Source organism: Anastrepha ludens, chromosome 5, assembly GCF_028408465.1.
Source record: "Anastrepha ludens isolate Willacy chromosome 5, idAnaLude1.1, whole genome shotgun sequence".
Classification (NCBI taxonomy): Eukaryota; Metazoa; Arthropoda; class Insecta; order Diptera; family Tephritidae; genus Anastrepha; species Anastrepha ludens.
The window spans coordinates 37,619,248-37,637,514 of NC_071501.1; the positions used below are offsets into that span (position 1 = coordinate 37,619,248).

At 35.0% G+C, this 18,267-nt stretch overlaps 2 protein-coding genes across 2 annotated transcripts; one reads left to right on the forward strand and one right to left on the reverse strand.

Moving 5' to 3' along the window:
- Positions 1-720: 720 nt before the first annotated feature.
- On the forward strand, positions 721-2,987 carry LOC128863377 (NADH-ubiquinone oxidoreductase 49 kDa subunit). The gene is made up of 6 exons (XM_054102506.1): positions 721-1,022; positions 1,331-1,455; positions 1,516-1,625; positions 1,693-1,894; positions 1,952-2,139; positions 2,205-2,987. The coding sequence occupies exons 1-6, from the start codon at positions 916-918 to the stop codon at positions 2,892-2,894; spliced, it is 1,422 nt and encodes a 473-aa protein (XP_053958481.1). The 5' UTR covers positions 721-915; the 3' UTR covers positions 2,895-2,987.
- Positions 2,988-3,011: 24 nt separating this feature from the next.
- Positions 3,012-5,516, reverse strand: LOC128863378 (decapping and exoribonuclease protein-like). Its single transcript, XM_054102507.1, has 4 exons — positions 4,938-5,516; positions 4,743-4,878; positions 3,708-3,921; positions 3,012-3,543 (listed from the first exon to the last, which is right to left on the reverse strand). The coding sequence occupies exons 1-4, from the start codon at positions 5,407-5,409 to the stop codon at positions 3,220-3,222; spliced, it is 1,146 nt and encodes a 381-aa protein (XP_053958482.1). The 5' UTR covers positions 5,410-5,516; the 3' UTR covers positions 3,012-3,219.
- Between the last annotated feature and the right edge of the window lie 12,751 nt (positions 5,517-18,267).

Here is an 18,267-nt window from a genome sequence, read left to right on the forward strand (position 1 = left end):
CACGTTCAGCTTAAAACTGACTCACTCTATTACTTTTCATTTATTGGCTTACAAATTCAATTTATTTCCAATTGAATATCCTATGCGCATGTACGAGTACCTCTGCTTATATACATGTGCTTAATAACTGTCGTAATTTCTAGATCTGGCAGCTCGTATCTACTGTCGAGTTCTGCTGTTGTAGTAGCTTACTTAATCCCGTCTGTGGAATGTAGGCACATGTCGTCTTCGACTAGCTCATCTAACGGTAGACCCAGAAAGCATGCTCTCTCTCGCTATCTACTGTCGCCATCTAGGCTAGTTCATGTTTTTGGCTTGGCTATAGTCGCTATTGTTGCCAGTCGGTTCACGAAATTTCGCAATTGCAATATTACAGTATATATATCGCATGCGAGCTCTGGGCTGCACTGATATAAAACTTCAATACTTGTAGTACGAATATATTTATATCCTCAGTATATAACACGAAATTAACGAATGTAAAGCAATTATTAACGTGTTGATGAATAATATAGAGAATAGGGGAACTAAAATACTCCCTTGACGCACGCCGGAACAGGTACTAAAGGTATTCTAATATATTTCATGCATTTAAAAAAAATCCCTCTTTCATAATCGCGTATATGGCCATGCCATTTTTAGAGTATTCTTGATTGCACATCACTGAATCGAACACAGCCAAGTTTACACTTAAAATCTATATTGACAGTTGGAAAACGTCACTTTGGACATTTCGTTTGTTGTTTTTGGGATTTGTATTACGTACTTCTGCTGTTCTAGGAGGTTTTCCTAAAGCAGTATATTCCTGTTTTTATTTTACCCAACGGGACGTTTATTACGTTTGCTGGAAGATTAGCAACGTTTACCAAAAAAACCGTTGACTGGACCCGTCATTATTAAGCCAACAACTGAGAAATGATGGCATTTTCAGCGATGAATGTTTTGATGAAGAGGTCCGCTGCTGCCGGACTCCAAATGATGCGGCCTCAAGCTGTTGCTGCCGTAGGATCCTCATTGAGCAGGTGAGAAATTAGTCCGCTTAAGTTGTGAAACAAACAAACTAAGTGTTCGACATTTCACAATAATAAAACATTAGACAAATAACGCGTTGAAACTAAGTCTTAAAAAAATTATTGACCTTACATAATCAATAGAAAAAGTAGGGAGGAGAAAACAGAAATGTGCAGCGCTTGACGTTACATTAGAATTATGATTAAGTTTGAAATTATTTCTTGAACTGCTAATTACTACTGTGCAATTGCTTTTTTAAAGCGTTTGTAATTAATTAATGATTAAATACATAATTATAAATATTTTCTATAATCTTTAGCGACAAGCAGCAAACGCGCGGTGCCGCAAAATGGTATCCCGATCCGGAATTCATGAAACAATTCAGCGGACCTGTCATGTACCCCGATGAATCGACCGCTCTTTTGAAGTTACCACCTTGGAACAGTAAATTTTCCTTTATATTTGTATAAGGTTTCTTTTTTTGCTCACTTTCTATTTTGCTAGGCAAAATTTTGCCAGTAGAGAAGTCGGTACGAAATCTGACCATTAATTTTGGTCCACAGCATCCAGCTGCTCATGGCGTATTACGTCTAGTATTGGAATTGGATGGTGAGGTAAGGAAACTTGCAACGTTTCATTGGCTTCAATTGATGCAAGTTATAATATATATTAACGTTATAGACTGTAATGCGCGCTGATCCACACATTGGATTGTTGCATCGTGGCACGGAAAAGTTAATCGAATATAAAACTTATATGCAGGCGTTGCCATATTTCGATCGTCTTGACTATGTGTCCATGATGTGCAATGAACAATGCTATTCACTTGCCATAGAAAAATTGCTTAACATCGAAGTACCAATCCGCGCCAAGTACATTCGCAGTAAGTTGCCTATTGAAGAATTTTTTAGAATATTTTAAAAGTGCAAATTAATTCCAGCGCTATTTGCTGAAATTACACGTCTCCTTAATCACATTATGGCAATTGGCACTCATGCTTTGGATGTTGGTGCGCTTACACCATTCTTCTGGCTGTTCGAGGAACGTGAAAAGATGATGGAATTTTATGAACGTGTCTCCGGTGCACGTATGCATGCAGCTTACATACGTCCCGGTGGCGTTTCTTTGGTATATTTTTAATTGCGAAAAAACAAAATTAAAAAAAAATAATGGAATGTTATTGGCACTTTTAGGATATGCCTCTTGGTCTAATGGATGATATCTATGAATTTGCTTCCAAGTTTGCCGAACGCTTGGACGAGGTCGAAGATGTGCTCACCACAAATCGCATTTGGGTGCAACGTACAGCCGATATTGGCATCGTATCTGCCGAAGATGCTTTAAATTATGGCTTTAGTGGCGTTATGTTGCGAGGCTCAGGCATCAAATGGGATTTGCGTAAACAGCAACCATACGATGCTTATCATTTGGTTGACTTTGATGTTCCCATCGGAACCAAGGGCGATTGCTATGATCGTTATTTGTGTCGTGTAGAGGAAATGCGTCAATCGTTGCGCATTATCGATCAATGTTTGAATCAAATGCCCGCTGGCGAAATCAAAACCGACGATGCTAAAGTAACCACACCCTCGCGTGCTGAAATGAAGAACTCCATGGAAGCGCTTATTCATCACTTTAAGCTCTTTACCCAAGGTTATCAAGTGCCGCCCGGTGCAACCTACACAGCCATTGAAGCACCAAAGGGTGAATTCGGTGTTTACTTGGTTTCGGATGGCTCAAGCCGTCCATACCGTTGCAAGATTAAGGCGCCTGGCTTTGCGCATTTGGCGGCGCTGGAAAAAATCGGCAAACAGCATATGTTAGCTGATATTGTCGCCATCATTGGTACACTAGATGTTGTTTTCGGCGAGATCGATCGATAAATGAAAAAAAATAGTAAACAATTTTCCGAGATAAAGTGTAAAATTAACAAACGAACGTTTAATAAAAGGAGTTAAAATAATAGTAAATAATAATTATTCGAACAATTTGTAAAAACAAAAACAACGCCGTTGAATTAATTAAGCTGCATGAATATTCATCAACCCTGAAGAAATTTAAATTTTTATAAACTAAAATTTTTTACTATTCATACGTACATACATATGGGTTGCAAGCTTTTGAGAAAGTAGTTAGGTACTTATATTTCTTCTCGTGTTATATAACGGGGCACTGTGTTGAAATATTTCATTTACGTTTTTTGCCGAACTAAAAAAAAATGTGTTGTTTCGCTTTCGAGGAATATGTGCAAAATATACATTTACATTTGAATATTGCGCTGCTTCGCTGACAAGTAAAGTACCGTAAAATGTAATCCAGCTTTAATGCCTTTTCATATATGTTAAAAAAATCATCGCTGAAAATGGGAAGTTCTTCATCAACGTTATGAAAAGAATATCTGATATTCCCCTCCGTGTCAAATTGATATTTGTACATCGTACCCGGGTCATCAACATCGGACATTGTCTCCAAAACCAAATTCAAAAATGTATGCAAAAATCCTTCGCATACCCTGGTGCGTTTATATTGAAACTATGGAGGAAAAAAGTTATGATCATTGGGGTGGTTCGATTTATATAAGTAATAGTTCGAAATTGGAAAATTGAAAAATAATTATTAATTTTAACACCACATTATTCAAATCACCCTAATGAACGTGTTTCAGTACTCAAAACAGTTTTTGAAAACTCACAAACCTTTATTAAATCAGCCACTGTCGCGAGAATGGCTGGTTTATTTACCACTCCTTGATCATCTTTAAATCCAACGAAAATATTATTTACATTTGAGAAACGAGCTTGGCTCCACCACTTAAGAACTGCTCCGGTCTTCCACCAATAAAGCTTTTTCCCTTCCAACATCAGCTTTGTTAAAATGAATGGACAATTATTTATTGCGCCCATATCGGTTCTTCAAAGAAAATTTAAATTGTAGTTATTAATTAATATGCTTTTAAATTGCGTTTATGAATTCGATTTTTCTATTTTCTTCATTTTTCATTTGCTGAAACAATCATAATCAAGAAAAGAAATAAAAATTGGTAGATAAGTATTCACAAATACTGACAAGAGGGGGAGCTGCCATGAATAACGTTTTTGCAGAACCGGTATTCACACCACTGGGTGCAATTATGAATGTAATTTCCTCAAAATACCTCCGAAACGCGGATTGTAAATGGAGAGACCAGTGGACAACATGCAAAATTAGCAGAACGGTTTGGCCCACCTACAACCACAAGCAAATTTCAAATACGAAACGAAGGGATGCTTGCAGACTCACGGCAGTCATAAATGGCCCTTGGTCTGTACATGTGCAGGGAATGCTGCTATATTTAAGTATAGCTTATATAATTAATTCCCCGATGTAACCGAATGATGGGTAGGTGCGTGACTACCTTTCGGAATTTAGAGAGAACGTAAATTCGAATCTCGATGAAAGACCAAAAGGAAGAAAGTTTTTTCTACTAGCGATTGTCCCTCCGCAGACAATGGAAAACCTCCTCATAAAAAATATCTGCCGTTCGGAATCGGCTTGAAACTGTAGGTCCCTCCACTTGTGGAACAACATCAAGACGCACACCACAAATAGGAGGATGAGCTCGGCCAAACACCCAAAAAGGGTGTACGCGCCAATTATATATATACATATGTATACCTATATATATTATATAATTAATATTTAATGACAGTTGGATAAACAATTTTTTTTTTAATTTTACCAATTTCACTTACAAATCTTCAATGCGCTCATCACTCATCACCATACTTGCTAGACCGGAATAAAATAGATCGAATTTTCCTAATTTCGCTCCATAAACAAAGAATCGCTCTTCATTGTCGTCAGCGCACGGCTCCACAGTAGGATAATCTAAACATTAGATGCAGTATTTAAGTATCTTATAAATTTAAGTTAAAGTAACATCTTACCGGCTCCACAATACTTTTCGAATTTGTGGTGCATTTTACGAAGTTCATTTGTATTGGTATTATTGTCTTCCATTAATATAAAAATAAGATTTTTGTGCTTTATAACAATTATAGATTTATCATAATAAAAGTATGGTGCAGTTAAAATAGTCCCTAGGACATGGCGTCTGGTGATAACTTTGTATCGATCTGTGCTTGTAGCGTTGTAGAAGCCTTTTTCTATCACGAACCTTTCCATCATTTCCGTGCATTTTAATTTTGATTCTACAGATTTTTCTTTATAATGGCCAATATTTAAAAGTAAGGGATACGCAGTCAGTTCTGGGGCTTTGAAATATTCTAGGGACTTCCCCGTTTTCATTTCATTCCCATCTGTTTGTACAAATTTGAGAACTGTTGGTTGCTCTAAATACACATGCGAATGCTCCAATTCAGTATGATTTATACAATACAGTAACTTTCCTTCGGCCATTTTTCATTCCAACACTTTAATCAAATTGTTCAAAAGTAGGGAACGCGAGTATGCAACTTAACGGCTCGACTTCAGATTTCTGATTTTTTTAAGCCTAAAGCCAAGGCGAATTTATAAATCCACATTGCCTAAAGCCGAAAGCAGAGATGTGATTACCAAGGCGAACTGAGTTCCTTAGGTGGCGCTTTTAAAACATAGTTACTTTTTTTGTCGCGATTCTGACAAATCTGACGTCAGCTCTCTTCGCGTTCTAAAACAAACAAAAGTAGGAGAAATTACATGTTTGTAAAACTTCAGTGAATGGCTTGGTAGTATTATGATTTGTGAGATTTACAGTGTGTGTCAGAAAAAAGGAACCGCGATTATTAATGAAGTAAAGGGTTTTTCAATTAGCGCGGGTCGATTTTGGCGCCCTGTGGCAGCCATTTTGTTTTGGTGACATCGGTTAAATCTTTCGTTTATTATTCAGTTGTTTATGCCAAATCATCATGGCAAGTTACACGATTGAACAGCACGTTCAAATGATAAAACTTTATTATCAAAATGAGTGTTCATTAACGCATTAACGAGTGTTCGGTAGACGTGGTGGCCCTTCCAATTTTTTATGGCCCATATTGAACCATATGGACCTAGACCACATGTGGTTCCAGCAGGACGGCGCTACGTGCCACACAGCAAACGTCATTTTATTCCATTGCAACATCTACCCGCCCCTATTGAAAAACCCTTTATAAAAAAATATAGGTATATTTAAAATTTTTTACATGAAATTATGTACAAAACTACAAGTCGCAATTACTCAATAAGCCGTGTAGTCTTCATTGTTGTCGAGTATAGCCTGGCATCTTTTCGGCATGCTTTGAAGCTTTTTTACGTAGCTCGTCGACAAAGAGGACTAGATTTTGCGAACTTCACGCACGAGTTGCTTTAAATCATGGACTGGCCTTCCGGCAAGATGCGTTTTGATAGTTCCCCACAGATTTTCAATTAAGTTCGCGTCTGGGGACTTTTTACTTGTATTGTTGTTTCTCAATGTGTTTTTCTGAGAGCAGTGGTTTTGATGATATGGAACGGTAGGATATGTTCGCCACCTTCAGTCGACGTTCAATGGTGTTGATACTCACATCTATTCCCTTTTTAGCAAGAACTGATCGTGCTTGGCGGCCGCCGTAGCCGAATGGGTTGGTGCGTGATTACCATTCGGAATTTATAGAGAGGTCGTTGGTTCGAATCTCGGTGAAAGCAAAATTAATAAAAAAACATTTTTCTAATAGCGGTCGCCCCTCTGCAGGTAATGGCGAACCTCCGAGTGTATTTCTGCCATGAAAAAGCTCCTCATAAAAATATCTGCCGTTCGGAGTCGGCTTGAAACTGTAGGTCCCTCCATTTGTGGAACAACATCAAGACGCACACCACAAATAGGAGGAGGAGCTCGGCCAAATACCTAACAGAAGTGTACGCGCCAATTATTTTTTTTTTTTATCGTGCTTGGCGTAGTCACAAAGAAGGGTCCCGCTTAAAAAGTTGGACGATCGCTTTATTATGCTTTTTTGTCGTCACTCGTTTCAAGCCGCGCTCGGAAAAGTCATCAACATTTTTGTACACTTTATATCGCTGATTCCGCATCACAACAATTTTTTTTGGTTTTTTAATTACTTTTGCAGCCGCGGCATAAGATAATTTCGGAATTTCGAATGCGTGCATAAAACTACCGCCTTAAAACGCCTCGCGTACTTCTCACTCATTTCTGTTTGGTTGCGTTTACGGGAGAGTTTCGAACGACACTAACCTGAGTTAGCACTGGCGTCGTAGCCCCTGAGTGGGACTATTATGCAGCAAAAGTAGGAACGAAATATATCTTGAAGTTACAAGAAAAAAAGGTTCTTTTCTTCTGACACAGACTGTAAACTAATCAAGGTAATGAAGCCGAAATTCCGTGAGTTAAATTGTGAAAGCACAAATTAATATAGGGTTTTAACTTCAAATTAAAGTTTCCATTTCTATAGGATTTAACATGGGGAAATATGGTGATAGAAAAATTAACGTAAGATTAATCTCACTAATCTTTTCGCATACTTCCCAAGTTTTATGGATTCTGGCATTGTCCAGAACCAATGCTTCTACGATTTTACTTTCAGCAAGTTTATTAAATAATCCGTCAAGAAGTGTAATAAAAACATTTGAATTTACTGTTGAGTTAGAAATTTCTTGAGAATGTAAATTACTATTTAAATTCCTGGCTAAAATTAATGAATCATTTCTTCCTCTTGTTGTTGGAACTATTAAATTTACTGAAGTATTTATCCTCCATCGAGCTTTATTTCTACGAAGATGATAGTTGAAACCGGATTCATCAATAAAAATTATTTTCTCATGTGTTTGTGGAGCATTTTGTTGAAAATTTGGTGCATAATTTTTGCGTTCTTCAATGCTTGAGTTGGAGTTTAGATGGTCCAGGTTGATTGTGGCGGGTTTTAATGTTATTCTTAAAGCTATTAATGCATTAAATACCGTTGTTGTGGTAATGTTAACGTTTTTATTTAAAAAAAAAATTTTTTTTTTTATTTTTTAAAGTAATTGATGGGTGTTCTTCAATTAATTTCTCCACATAGTTTAAAATTTCATCAATAAGTTTAACATTTATTTTTTTGTCACCTGCATTATTCGCCGATAATGACGTTTATTTACCGGGCTTCCTGTATTATCTTCAACAGTTTTTTCTTCAGGTGACGTATTGCTGTTCATTATCATAAACTTATTTAAATATTGAATAAATATGTTATTTTTTACGAATATGTCCAAATTTTGTTCTTTTGTATAAATAGTGCTTAGTACCAGGTATATCTGTTTATAAAATGTGAGTGTCAGATATCAATTTCGCGTTGAATGAAGCGTTATGCATTTTAATGTTACGCTATTAGGCATAATTGACTGCATTTGAATTGAATAGCTGTTGAAAATCGCCGACTTATGGTGTGTCTGATTTGTTCGTGCTCGCCGTCATTTTTAAGGTTATGGTGTGGTTCGCGAACAAGTCAGAAGAATTTGAAAATTTTGTTTTTTAGCCTTAACCTAGGTGTGTCACAATGTAGAGAACTTAAGGCTGGCGCCATCCGCAAACCGCTACTTTGTACTTGGCGAATTCGATAGGATGAGTAGTTTTTAGTGACATTTAGTGACATCAGTGCAAAAACAACAAACCTTTGTGTGCAAGTTAGTTGGTTGTGAATCAGTCAGTGAATATTTAAAATTTTTAATTTAACAAAATAATAAAAATTAAGTGGCATTTATTAAATTGTGAATGCACGAATGATAATAAAGAAATTTTGATAGTACATCAGTGTAGGACTTAGCTTGAGGTATTTAATTGCCAATAGACGATGACCCTGTCTGCTTCTTTTGAAGACTTACTAGGTTGTTCAATAAGCTTTGTGGTTCGATTAGAAAAACACAATTTTATGGTTTGAAATTCACTTTATTACACAGTATAGCCTCTCTGAACATCAATGCACTTGTTCCGACTAAATTCAAATTTATGAATTACGTCCTTGAAGTGAAGATCTGGAAGGGCTGAAAAATATGCTTCCACAGCTGTTATAAACTCTTCATTTGATGAAAAACGTTTTCCACGCATTAATTATTTTTAGATTTGGAAGCAAATGGAAGGCGATATGGGCCAAAACTGGTGCAAACAGTGGATGCTCCAACAATTGGAGCTTAAATTTATGGATTTTAGCCAAGAGCATTCTTGTGGCACTGACGAAAAATACTTTTTTCTTTTGCAAGCTAGGTATTTTTTCACGAATTTTTTCCTTCATCTGGTCTAAAAGACTACAATAATATTCCGAATTTATTGTTTTACCAGTTTGCAAGTAATCCACAAATTAAATTCCTTTCGCAATACAAAAGCCTGGTGCTAAGACCTTCTTGGCCGATTTCTGGACACGAATTCGTTTCGGAGCCAAAGAATAACACACACCACTCTTTTGCCTCTTGTTTTGATTTAGGATGATGGCGATAAATTCAAGTCCCAACCAAAGTGATGAATGGACGCACAAAATCCACTTTATCCTTCCGAAAATGCTCTAAATGTTTCTGAGAAAGTAGCATTCGAATGTGTCTTTGTTCTTCTTCTTCTTTCATAGCGTTACAACGCGGGGTGCGTCAAAGCTTCCTTAAAAATGCTCCTTCAAAGCGGTCTCTCTTTAGCTGTTGCTTCGTAGTTACGTATTCCCAACTTCTTAAGATCGTGTTCCACTGCGTCTATCCAACGGTTCCTCGATCTGCCTTCGGCCTTCACGCCCATTAGCTTTCCTGTCAAGGCTTTGTTCACGGCACAGTCAGCAGGCACATGGATCATATGACCTAGCCATCATCTTATGCGCTGCGCTTTAATAAAACGTACAGCTGACTCGTTTTGATTTATATCGTTCAGTTCAGAGTTCAATCGAATTCTGTAGGTACCATTATCCATTGTTATTGGGCCAAAGATCTTTCTTAAAATTTTTCTTTCCATGCTAGCAATCTGTGTGCAGTCATCAACCTTAAGAGTCCATTACCTCACAACCATATGTAAGGATTGATCGAATAAGGGTCTTGTACATAGTGAACTTTGTAGCATTTTTCAAAAGTCTGGGCTTGAACAACTTAAGGTGGGCATAATGCGTTTTTTTGGCGGCAATGATACGATCCCTGACTGCGAAGTTGAATCATCGCTACATGCGAACATAACTCCCAAATATTTAAAATACTGCACTGTGCAGGCCGCCTCGATTTCAACAGATATTTGGTTTTGCCCTCGTTTATAAAAAGCCAATACCGTTCGCAATTTTGTTAGTTTTTAAGAAAATTTCTTTTAAATCAGTCCTATTTCTTGAGAGAATAGCGATGTCATCTGCGTAAGCCTATATTTGGGTTGCTTTAGTAGTCAAGGTATCACCTTTGTTGCCTTATGACTGTTGATAAGGCATCACCTTGTTTTACACCAGATTCAGTAGAGAACGACTCTGTGAGCTTCCCTTGAATGGTCACTTTTACTTGTGTACTTATGAGCGTTGCGATAACGAGCCTTATTACTTTGGCTGGTATTCCAAGAATAAACAGCATGTGCTGGATCTATCTCTTTTAACACTGTCGAAGGCTTGTTTAAAATGAACGAGCAGGCAGTGAACATTTGTTTTTGTTCTATTGTTCACGAATGTACCTTCTGCTCAAATATGAACGAGACGTTATCAATAAAACGGTCCGCGGATGACATATGGCAAAAATCATTTTTTTTGTTTTTTGGTAGGACTGTTAAAAGCTTACATGGCAAATTTCAGCGTGATATGTCACATAGTTTGTTTTCTGTGCTACTGTAAACAAGTCAATCTCGAGTGTGTTCTTCGAATTTAACGATGGAAATTCAAGTTGAACAAAGAATTTGTTTGAAATTTTGTTATTCCAACAAAATTTCGGCTTCAGACGCCTTAAAAATGTGGCAGACAACCTATGGGGACTCTGCTCTATCGCGTGCACGTATTTTCCAGTGGTACAAATCGTTCAAAGAGGGCTGTATATCAACCCAAAAAACCACGCCAAAAGTCGCTCAAAAATTAAGGTTATGCTGACTGTTTTTTTCGATTACGAAGGTGTGGTGCACTCGGAGTTCCTTCCGCAAGGCCGATCGGTTAACGGTGAATATTATTTAGACGTTTTAAAGCGTTTGCGCGAGAACATTCGTCTTAAAAGGAAGGAATTGTGGGACAACAAGTCATGGTTCTTGCATCACGATAATGCACCAGCTCATACATCACGTCTTGTTCGCGATTATTTGAACAAAAATAATGTTAATATCGTTCCGCAAGCACCGTATTCGCCTGATATGGCTCCATGTGACTTTTTCCTGTTTCCCAAGCTCAAGTTGCCGCTCCGTGGAAAACATTTTGAGACAATTGAAGTCATAAAAGAGAATTCGAAGAACACACTCGAGCTTGACTTGTTTACAGTAGCACAGAAAACAAACTATGTGACATATCACATCCGCGGACCGTTTTATTGATAACGTCTCGTTCATATTTGAGCAGAAGGTATAATAGTATCCAATGTGCCACTTAGCTTCCTGAGAAACACATTACTTCAGTCAAAATATTGCTTACACTGCCTAGAGCTTCTACCAAATCTCTATCAGTCACTCGATGATTTTCCGGTATGATATCCTGTATTTTTTCAAGATTTTCGATGTTGTTGCTGTTTTTGGACGTTCTTGATGTGAATCATCGTCAAGGCTTCAATTCAATCACTGCACGATGCTTCATTTTTTCCATTGTAGAAAATACTGCGACACGTAGATACCAAATTGCTTGTAATCAAAGAATTAATGGACAGATTGAAGTGAAACTTCACATAGTACGTTGATATGAAGAGTGTGAAAACATAACAACAAAAAATTTACGCTAATAGCAACGCTCGTTCTTATTGAAGCGCTAAATTTATTGAACAACCTAGTATAATAAATCGATCAAGTTCAATTAAAACAGTCCATTAAAATATAAAAAATCTTGCTGTAACCAGCTTATATACAGTTTGCTCCATAAATTTATAACATTAAAAGTTTATTGAATGATTTAAATAATCTCCCAATCGTTTATAAATATGTACATATGTACTTACCGCTAAAAATACATTTTATCCATTCCAAAAACAAAGTTATGAAAACAAAATTTTTTTATTTTATTTTTTTTTTTTTTCACATTTAAGAAGTTTTGTTTTTGACTATAAATCTGTATGTGCTCTACTTTGTAGAAACATTCATATATATTACAATGTATACAGAAATATTCTGAATAAGATACTTAGAATTTACATTTAGGTGGTAGGTACAAACAAATGTATACAAATATTCCCTTTTTAGGCGCAGCTTGCCATAAATAGCGCACATATGTATTATCATAAACATTTATTTTGCATAAAAATATAACTGTATTTATAAATTAGGGGACTTGCGCACTTGTATACCCTGCAGTAAATTGTTGCACCTTAAAACTAAAGGAAAAATAGTGCATTTTTTAAGGTACTATTCCGCAGTTAGCTGTCAACAAAAGCTTTCACAACATGTCGTTAAATATGGGTATATTCAGAAACGCATTATAAATGCGCAGTAATTGCAGCGCTGGCAGCACTGCCAATGTGACAAGTGTTGCAATTGATAGATTGGCAGTATTGAAATTTTTCCTGCAAATAATGCGCGACGTTTGATACAAAAATGGCGTTTTGGAACGCGATGCATTTGCAGTACTGCCATATTTGCATTTCTGAACGCATTGCCAACACTGCAAAAGTACGTTGCGCATTATAATGCGTTATTGAATATACCCTATGGCATGAATCATACCGAAACAAAAAACTGGTATTATAAAATTCAAATATCCCAAAAACATACAGGTTTGAGCTTTACTTGAGATTAAGTTGAGAATTAGCATCTTTTTGAAATCTCCATTGTTGTTTCTCAACGACTCACCAACCAATTGGAGAATCCCAGCATTCTTAAAAAGAAATAATATTTTTCTGTACAACAGTAACTATATATGAGGCATTCTCTGAAAAAAAAGCCACTTGAAAAAAAAAAGTTCTTTATTTTTTTTGGCAATAATATATCTTATAGTATATGTAAAAACTAAAATAAAAAATATGGTTTTAGGTCCGTGTAATGCGGGGTTGCCATACTGTCAGGGGTCAAAGTTTTTTGCAAAAAAATTTTCGAACCGCCATAACTTTTAAACGAATAAACGGATTTTAAAACACCTTAAGACTCTTTTGTACAAAATTTCTTAAACTTTAAAACTGTGTATCATAAAAAATTTTTAAATTAATATTTCATTGAAAAAAATTTAAAAAAAATTTTTTTTTGAATTTTTAACCACTTATGCCCCCTTCGATTTTTTTCAAAAATACCCCAAAATGTTCCTTATTTCATCACCTTTTTACCCCCCAAAGGGAATTTTGGGACAGCAATATTTGTATGAGTTACAAATAAAAAACCAACTCAGTGCAACGCTCTTAATCCAAGGAAATGCTCTACTATCATCCCTACTGCATTATATTATTATCTTTTTCCATCATACTTTACTAAATGTAAGAAAAATTATTATTTAGGAATTTTGTAAAAGAAATTAAAGAGATTTCATGTCCATAAATGGAAAACAAAGTCCTTAAAATTGTCCAATACTGATAATTGTCCAATACTAACTACATAGTTTAAATTGGAGAATTCAAGTACCCTAAAATTCCCGCTAGGTGGCTATGCTGTATGCCTTCTTACAACCGAGTTTATTCACGCGTATTATAAGTACCGTGCCTAACAAAGTGTAACATTTTCTACGATTATCGCATTGAAAGAGTTTTCTACAGTAAGTATTTTTTTTCACTACATATTATTTATTTTTTTTTTTAATTATGCCTTTTACTAAGTGCTATAATCCTTTTCAATATGAATATCATAAAAATAAGAATGTACGTAAGGTCAATAGTGGAAAAATTGTTGGAAAAAACGTACCTCACAGTTTGTATTTGTGTGATAAATGTCGTAAACAGCTTATGAAAGAAGGTTGGCCTAAAGTTACTGGTAAATGTAAATCTAAACCTAAATCTTCTGCATCGTCTACAGATTTAAAGAATTTGGAAGAATTTAAGATTGAGAACGAATTTGAGTCTGAGAATAAATCTGAATCTGATTGTGAGAACGAATCTGATTCAGATTTTTCTTTTGCTAAAGATGATAAATCTACTAATAACGGTAATGATTCCGCTGATTTGTTGCAAATTATTGAAAAATTAAAAAATAAATTCAATGATCCACAGATTAGTAGATTTGAAAAGTATGAATTATTAAAACTTGTACCAGATTTATGGGGAGAAAGAAAAGTAGCAAAGATATTTGGATGTTCACGCCAACTCGTCAAACAAGCAAGAGAAGGAAAAAGCGATAAAATTAATGGAAATTCATTATCTGAAGAAATTAAAACGTTGGTTATTAGTTTTTATGAAAAGGACACAAATAGTCGTCTTTTGCAAGGTAAAAAAGATTTCGTTCCTGTAAATCAATCCGATGGAAAACGTGTTCATGTACAAAAGCGTTTAATTTTATGTAACCTTTCGGAACTTTATTATCTTTTTAAATTATATTAGAACATCCGAATTGTAAGATAGGATTTTCCACCTTCGCCCGATTGCGACCGAGGCATTGTGTTCTTGCGGGATCATGTGGAACACATTCGGTTTGTGTATGTACTTACCACGAAAATGTGCACTTAATGATTGACGGAGCATCTATACCTTCTTTGACTGAATCCAGTGTTTTAAAACTTACTTCTTATAAAGATTGCTTAAAAATCATGGTCTGTGAAAATGCGACACCTCAATGTCATTCTGGAGAATGTAAAAAATGCGAAAATAATATTGATATTATAAAAGACCATTTAAATGAGATTTTCGAGACTAACGGAATTAATAAAATTGAGTTTCAAATTTGGGAAAGCACAGACCGTTCAACGTTGATATTTCAAGTTCAGGATAGTAATGAATTTGTTGAAACTTTGTGTGAGAAATTGACAGTTTTGAGGAATCACGATTTTATTGCTAGACAGCAAGCAAGCTATTTAGAGCATCTGAAAAAAAATCTAAAAGAAGGAGAATTGCTATTATTATGCGATTTTGCAGAGAATTATGCATTCGTTGCTCAAAATGCTGATCAGTCATTCCACTGGAACAACAATCAAGTTTCCATTCATACAACTGTGTACTATTATGTTAAAAATCAGAAACTTGAACATAACAGTATAGTTGTTCTTTCTGATGATCTCACGCATAATACTGTAGCTGTGCATGCATTCCAGAAGATTCTTATGAAACATTTAAAGGAGCAAAGTTTATCGATAAATAAAATAATATATTTTACTGATGGAGCAGCACAACATTATAAGAATCGATTTAACTTTGTTAATTTGTTGAATCATAAGAAGGACTTTGGAGTGGATGCTGAATGGCACTTCCATGAAACTGCCCATGGGAAAGGTCCTTGTGACGGTATTGGTGGAAATTTAAAAAGATTGGCAGCTCGAGCGAGCTTACAACTTCCACCTTCCCAACAAATTTTGACAGCAGAAGCTCTTTTCAATTGGGCAAAGAAAAATCTTGAACGAACTTTCGTGTATTTTTCTTCAAAAAAAGAACAAAATGTGCTCGAAAATTCCTTGAAAGTCAGATTTTCTTTAGCAAACAGAATTAATGGTACCCAAAAGTATCACGCATTTATCCCTATCGGTAACGAAGAATTGTTATTAAAAACATTTAGTTTCTCTGAAGAATCTGTAGTTTTTCCACCAAAGCGTGGACGTAAACGCAAAAGCACATGAACATCAAGTTAAGATTCAATATACATAATTATTTTACTTAAAAAACTAAAAAACCAAAAAAAAAAAAATTATAAAATTGAAAAAATACAAAAAAAGTTTAAAAATAATAAAAAAACAAAAAAATAAATAAAAAAAATGTAAAAAAATTAAAAAATAAAAAAGGGATTAAATGTCTGCTACGTCCACGTCGTTAATCCTGGGTTACGCTAAATGCAGATAATAAAAGTCCATAAATCAATGATTTTTCATCATAGCAACAGCTTGTAATCTAAGGAATCCTGTTTGCTTGTCTTATTTTTTACTTCCTTTTCACAGCTTCTGATAAATTATTGCAATTTGTAGTCAAACAAATAGATTGGTTAGATTGAGAGCGTTGCACTGAGTTGGTTTTTTATTTGTAACTCATACAAATATTGCTGTCCCAAAATTCCCTTTGGGGGGTAAAAAGGTGATGAAATAAGGAACATTTTGGGGTATTTTTGAAAAAAATCGAAGGGGGCATAAGTGGTTAAAAATTCAAAAAAAAATTTTTTTTAAATTTTTTTCAATGAAATATTAATTTAAAAATTTTTTATGATACACAGTTTTAAAGTTTAAGAAATTTTGTACAAAAGAGTCTTAAGGTGTTTTAAAATCCGTTTATTCGTTTAAAAGTTATGGCGGTTCGAAAATTTTTTTGCAAAAAACTTTGACCCCTGACAGTATGGCAACCCCGCATTACACGGACCTAAAACCATATTTTTTATTTTAGTTTTTACATATACTATAAGATATATTATTGCCAAAAAAAATAAAGAACTTTTTTTTTCAAGTGGCTTTTTTTTCAGAGAAAGCCTCATATACATACATAACATAATTATGTTTCAGTAACATTAATTATGTTTCTTTAATTCCCAACTTGATCTCAAATCTATTATCTTAATTGGTCTCAAACAAGTAGTAGAGGTACGGAAATAAAAATTGGGAAACATATTTGCAACCTTTTTAGTTTGAAAATGATTAAACATCTATTTTGTTTCTTAGTTTTTGTAGTAATACGTGCATCTAAGACAAAAAATAGTGCTATCAGTGAGAATTCTACTAAATAATAAAATGTTCAAATAATAATCCATCAGAGAAGTTCAATGGTGCTCTTCGTGTTAGCTTTTAATAATTATAATACCACAAATTTCCCGTGCAGCAATTGGTTAATCTTGTACACTGAGATGCAGCTGTGTCCACGATACTCTTCTTTTTCCATTGCTTTTTTTTTGTTGCATAATCTCGATCTTGTCTAAAATTTGACCGACTTTTATATTATACCTCATTTATTTACACTTTTTGCGTAGTTTGCTCCTTAAGGGCTTAGGGGTAGTCAGAAATGTCAAAAAAATTGATTTTTTTGCATTTTCTTAAAGTATAATATCTTAAAAATATTGTGTAAAAATTTTAAGTGAATCCGAAAAATATTTTTCGAGTTATTCAACAATTAAGAAAGGGCACTTGGGCACTCCGGAGCGTTCGACAGCAAGTAGCTGGAGGCTGTACGTATGAAAGTGGCAGATAAGCGCGCTAACTATAACACTCGAGAAGGTAGAATGCTACGTAGGCAACAGCAAATCGATATTTTGGATATGTATGAATATATTTTGGAAGCTGTTATGGCGGCTGAAGAACTATTATATGGCCGAGGAATAGATGACACACAAACTATGTTTTTTGAACTGGTGATCACTGTAACTTAAAAACCGCTTGGTAGATTTCAATAAAATATATACTGCTCGTGCCTGATCGAAGGATTTTTTTTTTTCAAAAATTCCGATTTCTTTTTAAACAATTAATTATCGTTTTTTTCTCGAAAATCTGGAAAATATTTCCTGAGGCCGCCATATTGTTAATTTAAAAAAACAAAAGACTTGTGATGATCACCACAAGGGACTTCTGGAGAAACAGGCTCCACACAACAATTTTTTTTTAATTTTGCTAAAGTCAAAATGTATTAGTGCTAGGCTTTTATTTTTGTAAAATAAACCAATTGGCTATCAAAAAAAGAAATATTGAAAATCAGCATTTTTCAGGCCTTTAAGTTTAGAGATTTGGCAACGCCTGTGTGAAATGTAAATAAAATGTGACATTGTCATAGTAAAGTTAGACATTTTTAATTAGCGTTTGCAGTTTGCATGCTCAAAATGTTTTGTGACCTTACCGTGCCAGAATAACGTGTTGAGGGAATGCAAGAGTCAATCGCAGCATATTTAGTATGGGACAACAATAATGCTAATTTCATTCCCGGAAAAACTCTTCCGTATTTGGAACTGCCAACTATTCTTGCTAAAATTTATAGAAGTGCAAAAGAACTCGATATCCTTTTCGAAATGTTCCCAAGAAGCTTGTTTATGCAATTCGCCGACTGCACAAATAAGCGAATCGAAATACTCAACTACAAAATAAAATAGCAACAGAAATTCTCCTACTTTTAAAAAGGTAA

Coding starts and splice junctions, on each gene's coding strand:
- LOC128863377 (XM_054102506.1), top strand. CDS start 916: ATGATGGCATTTTCAGCGATGAATGTTTTGATGAAGAGGTCCGCTGCT. Junction 1,023..1,330: donor GTAGGATCCTCATTGAGCAG/GTGAGAAATTAG, acceptor TATAATCTTTAG/CGACAAGCAGCAAACGCGCG. Junction 1,895..1,951: donor CCGCGCCAAGTACATTCGCA/GTAAGTTGCCTA, acceptor AATTAATTCCAG/CGCTATTTGCTGAAATTACA.
- LOC128863378 (XM_054102507.1), bottom strand. CDS start 5,409: ATGGCCGAAGGAAAGTTACTGTATTGTATAAATCATACTGAATTGGAG. Junction 3,922..4,742: donor GATGAGCGCATTGAAGATTT/GTAAGTGAAATT, acceptor TTTTCTTTGAAG/AACCGATATGGGCGCAATAA. Junction 3,544..3,707: donor CAGTGGCTGATTTAATAAAG/GTTTGTGAGTTT, acceptor TTTCCTCCATAG/TTTCAATATAAACGCACCAG.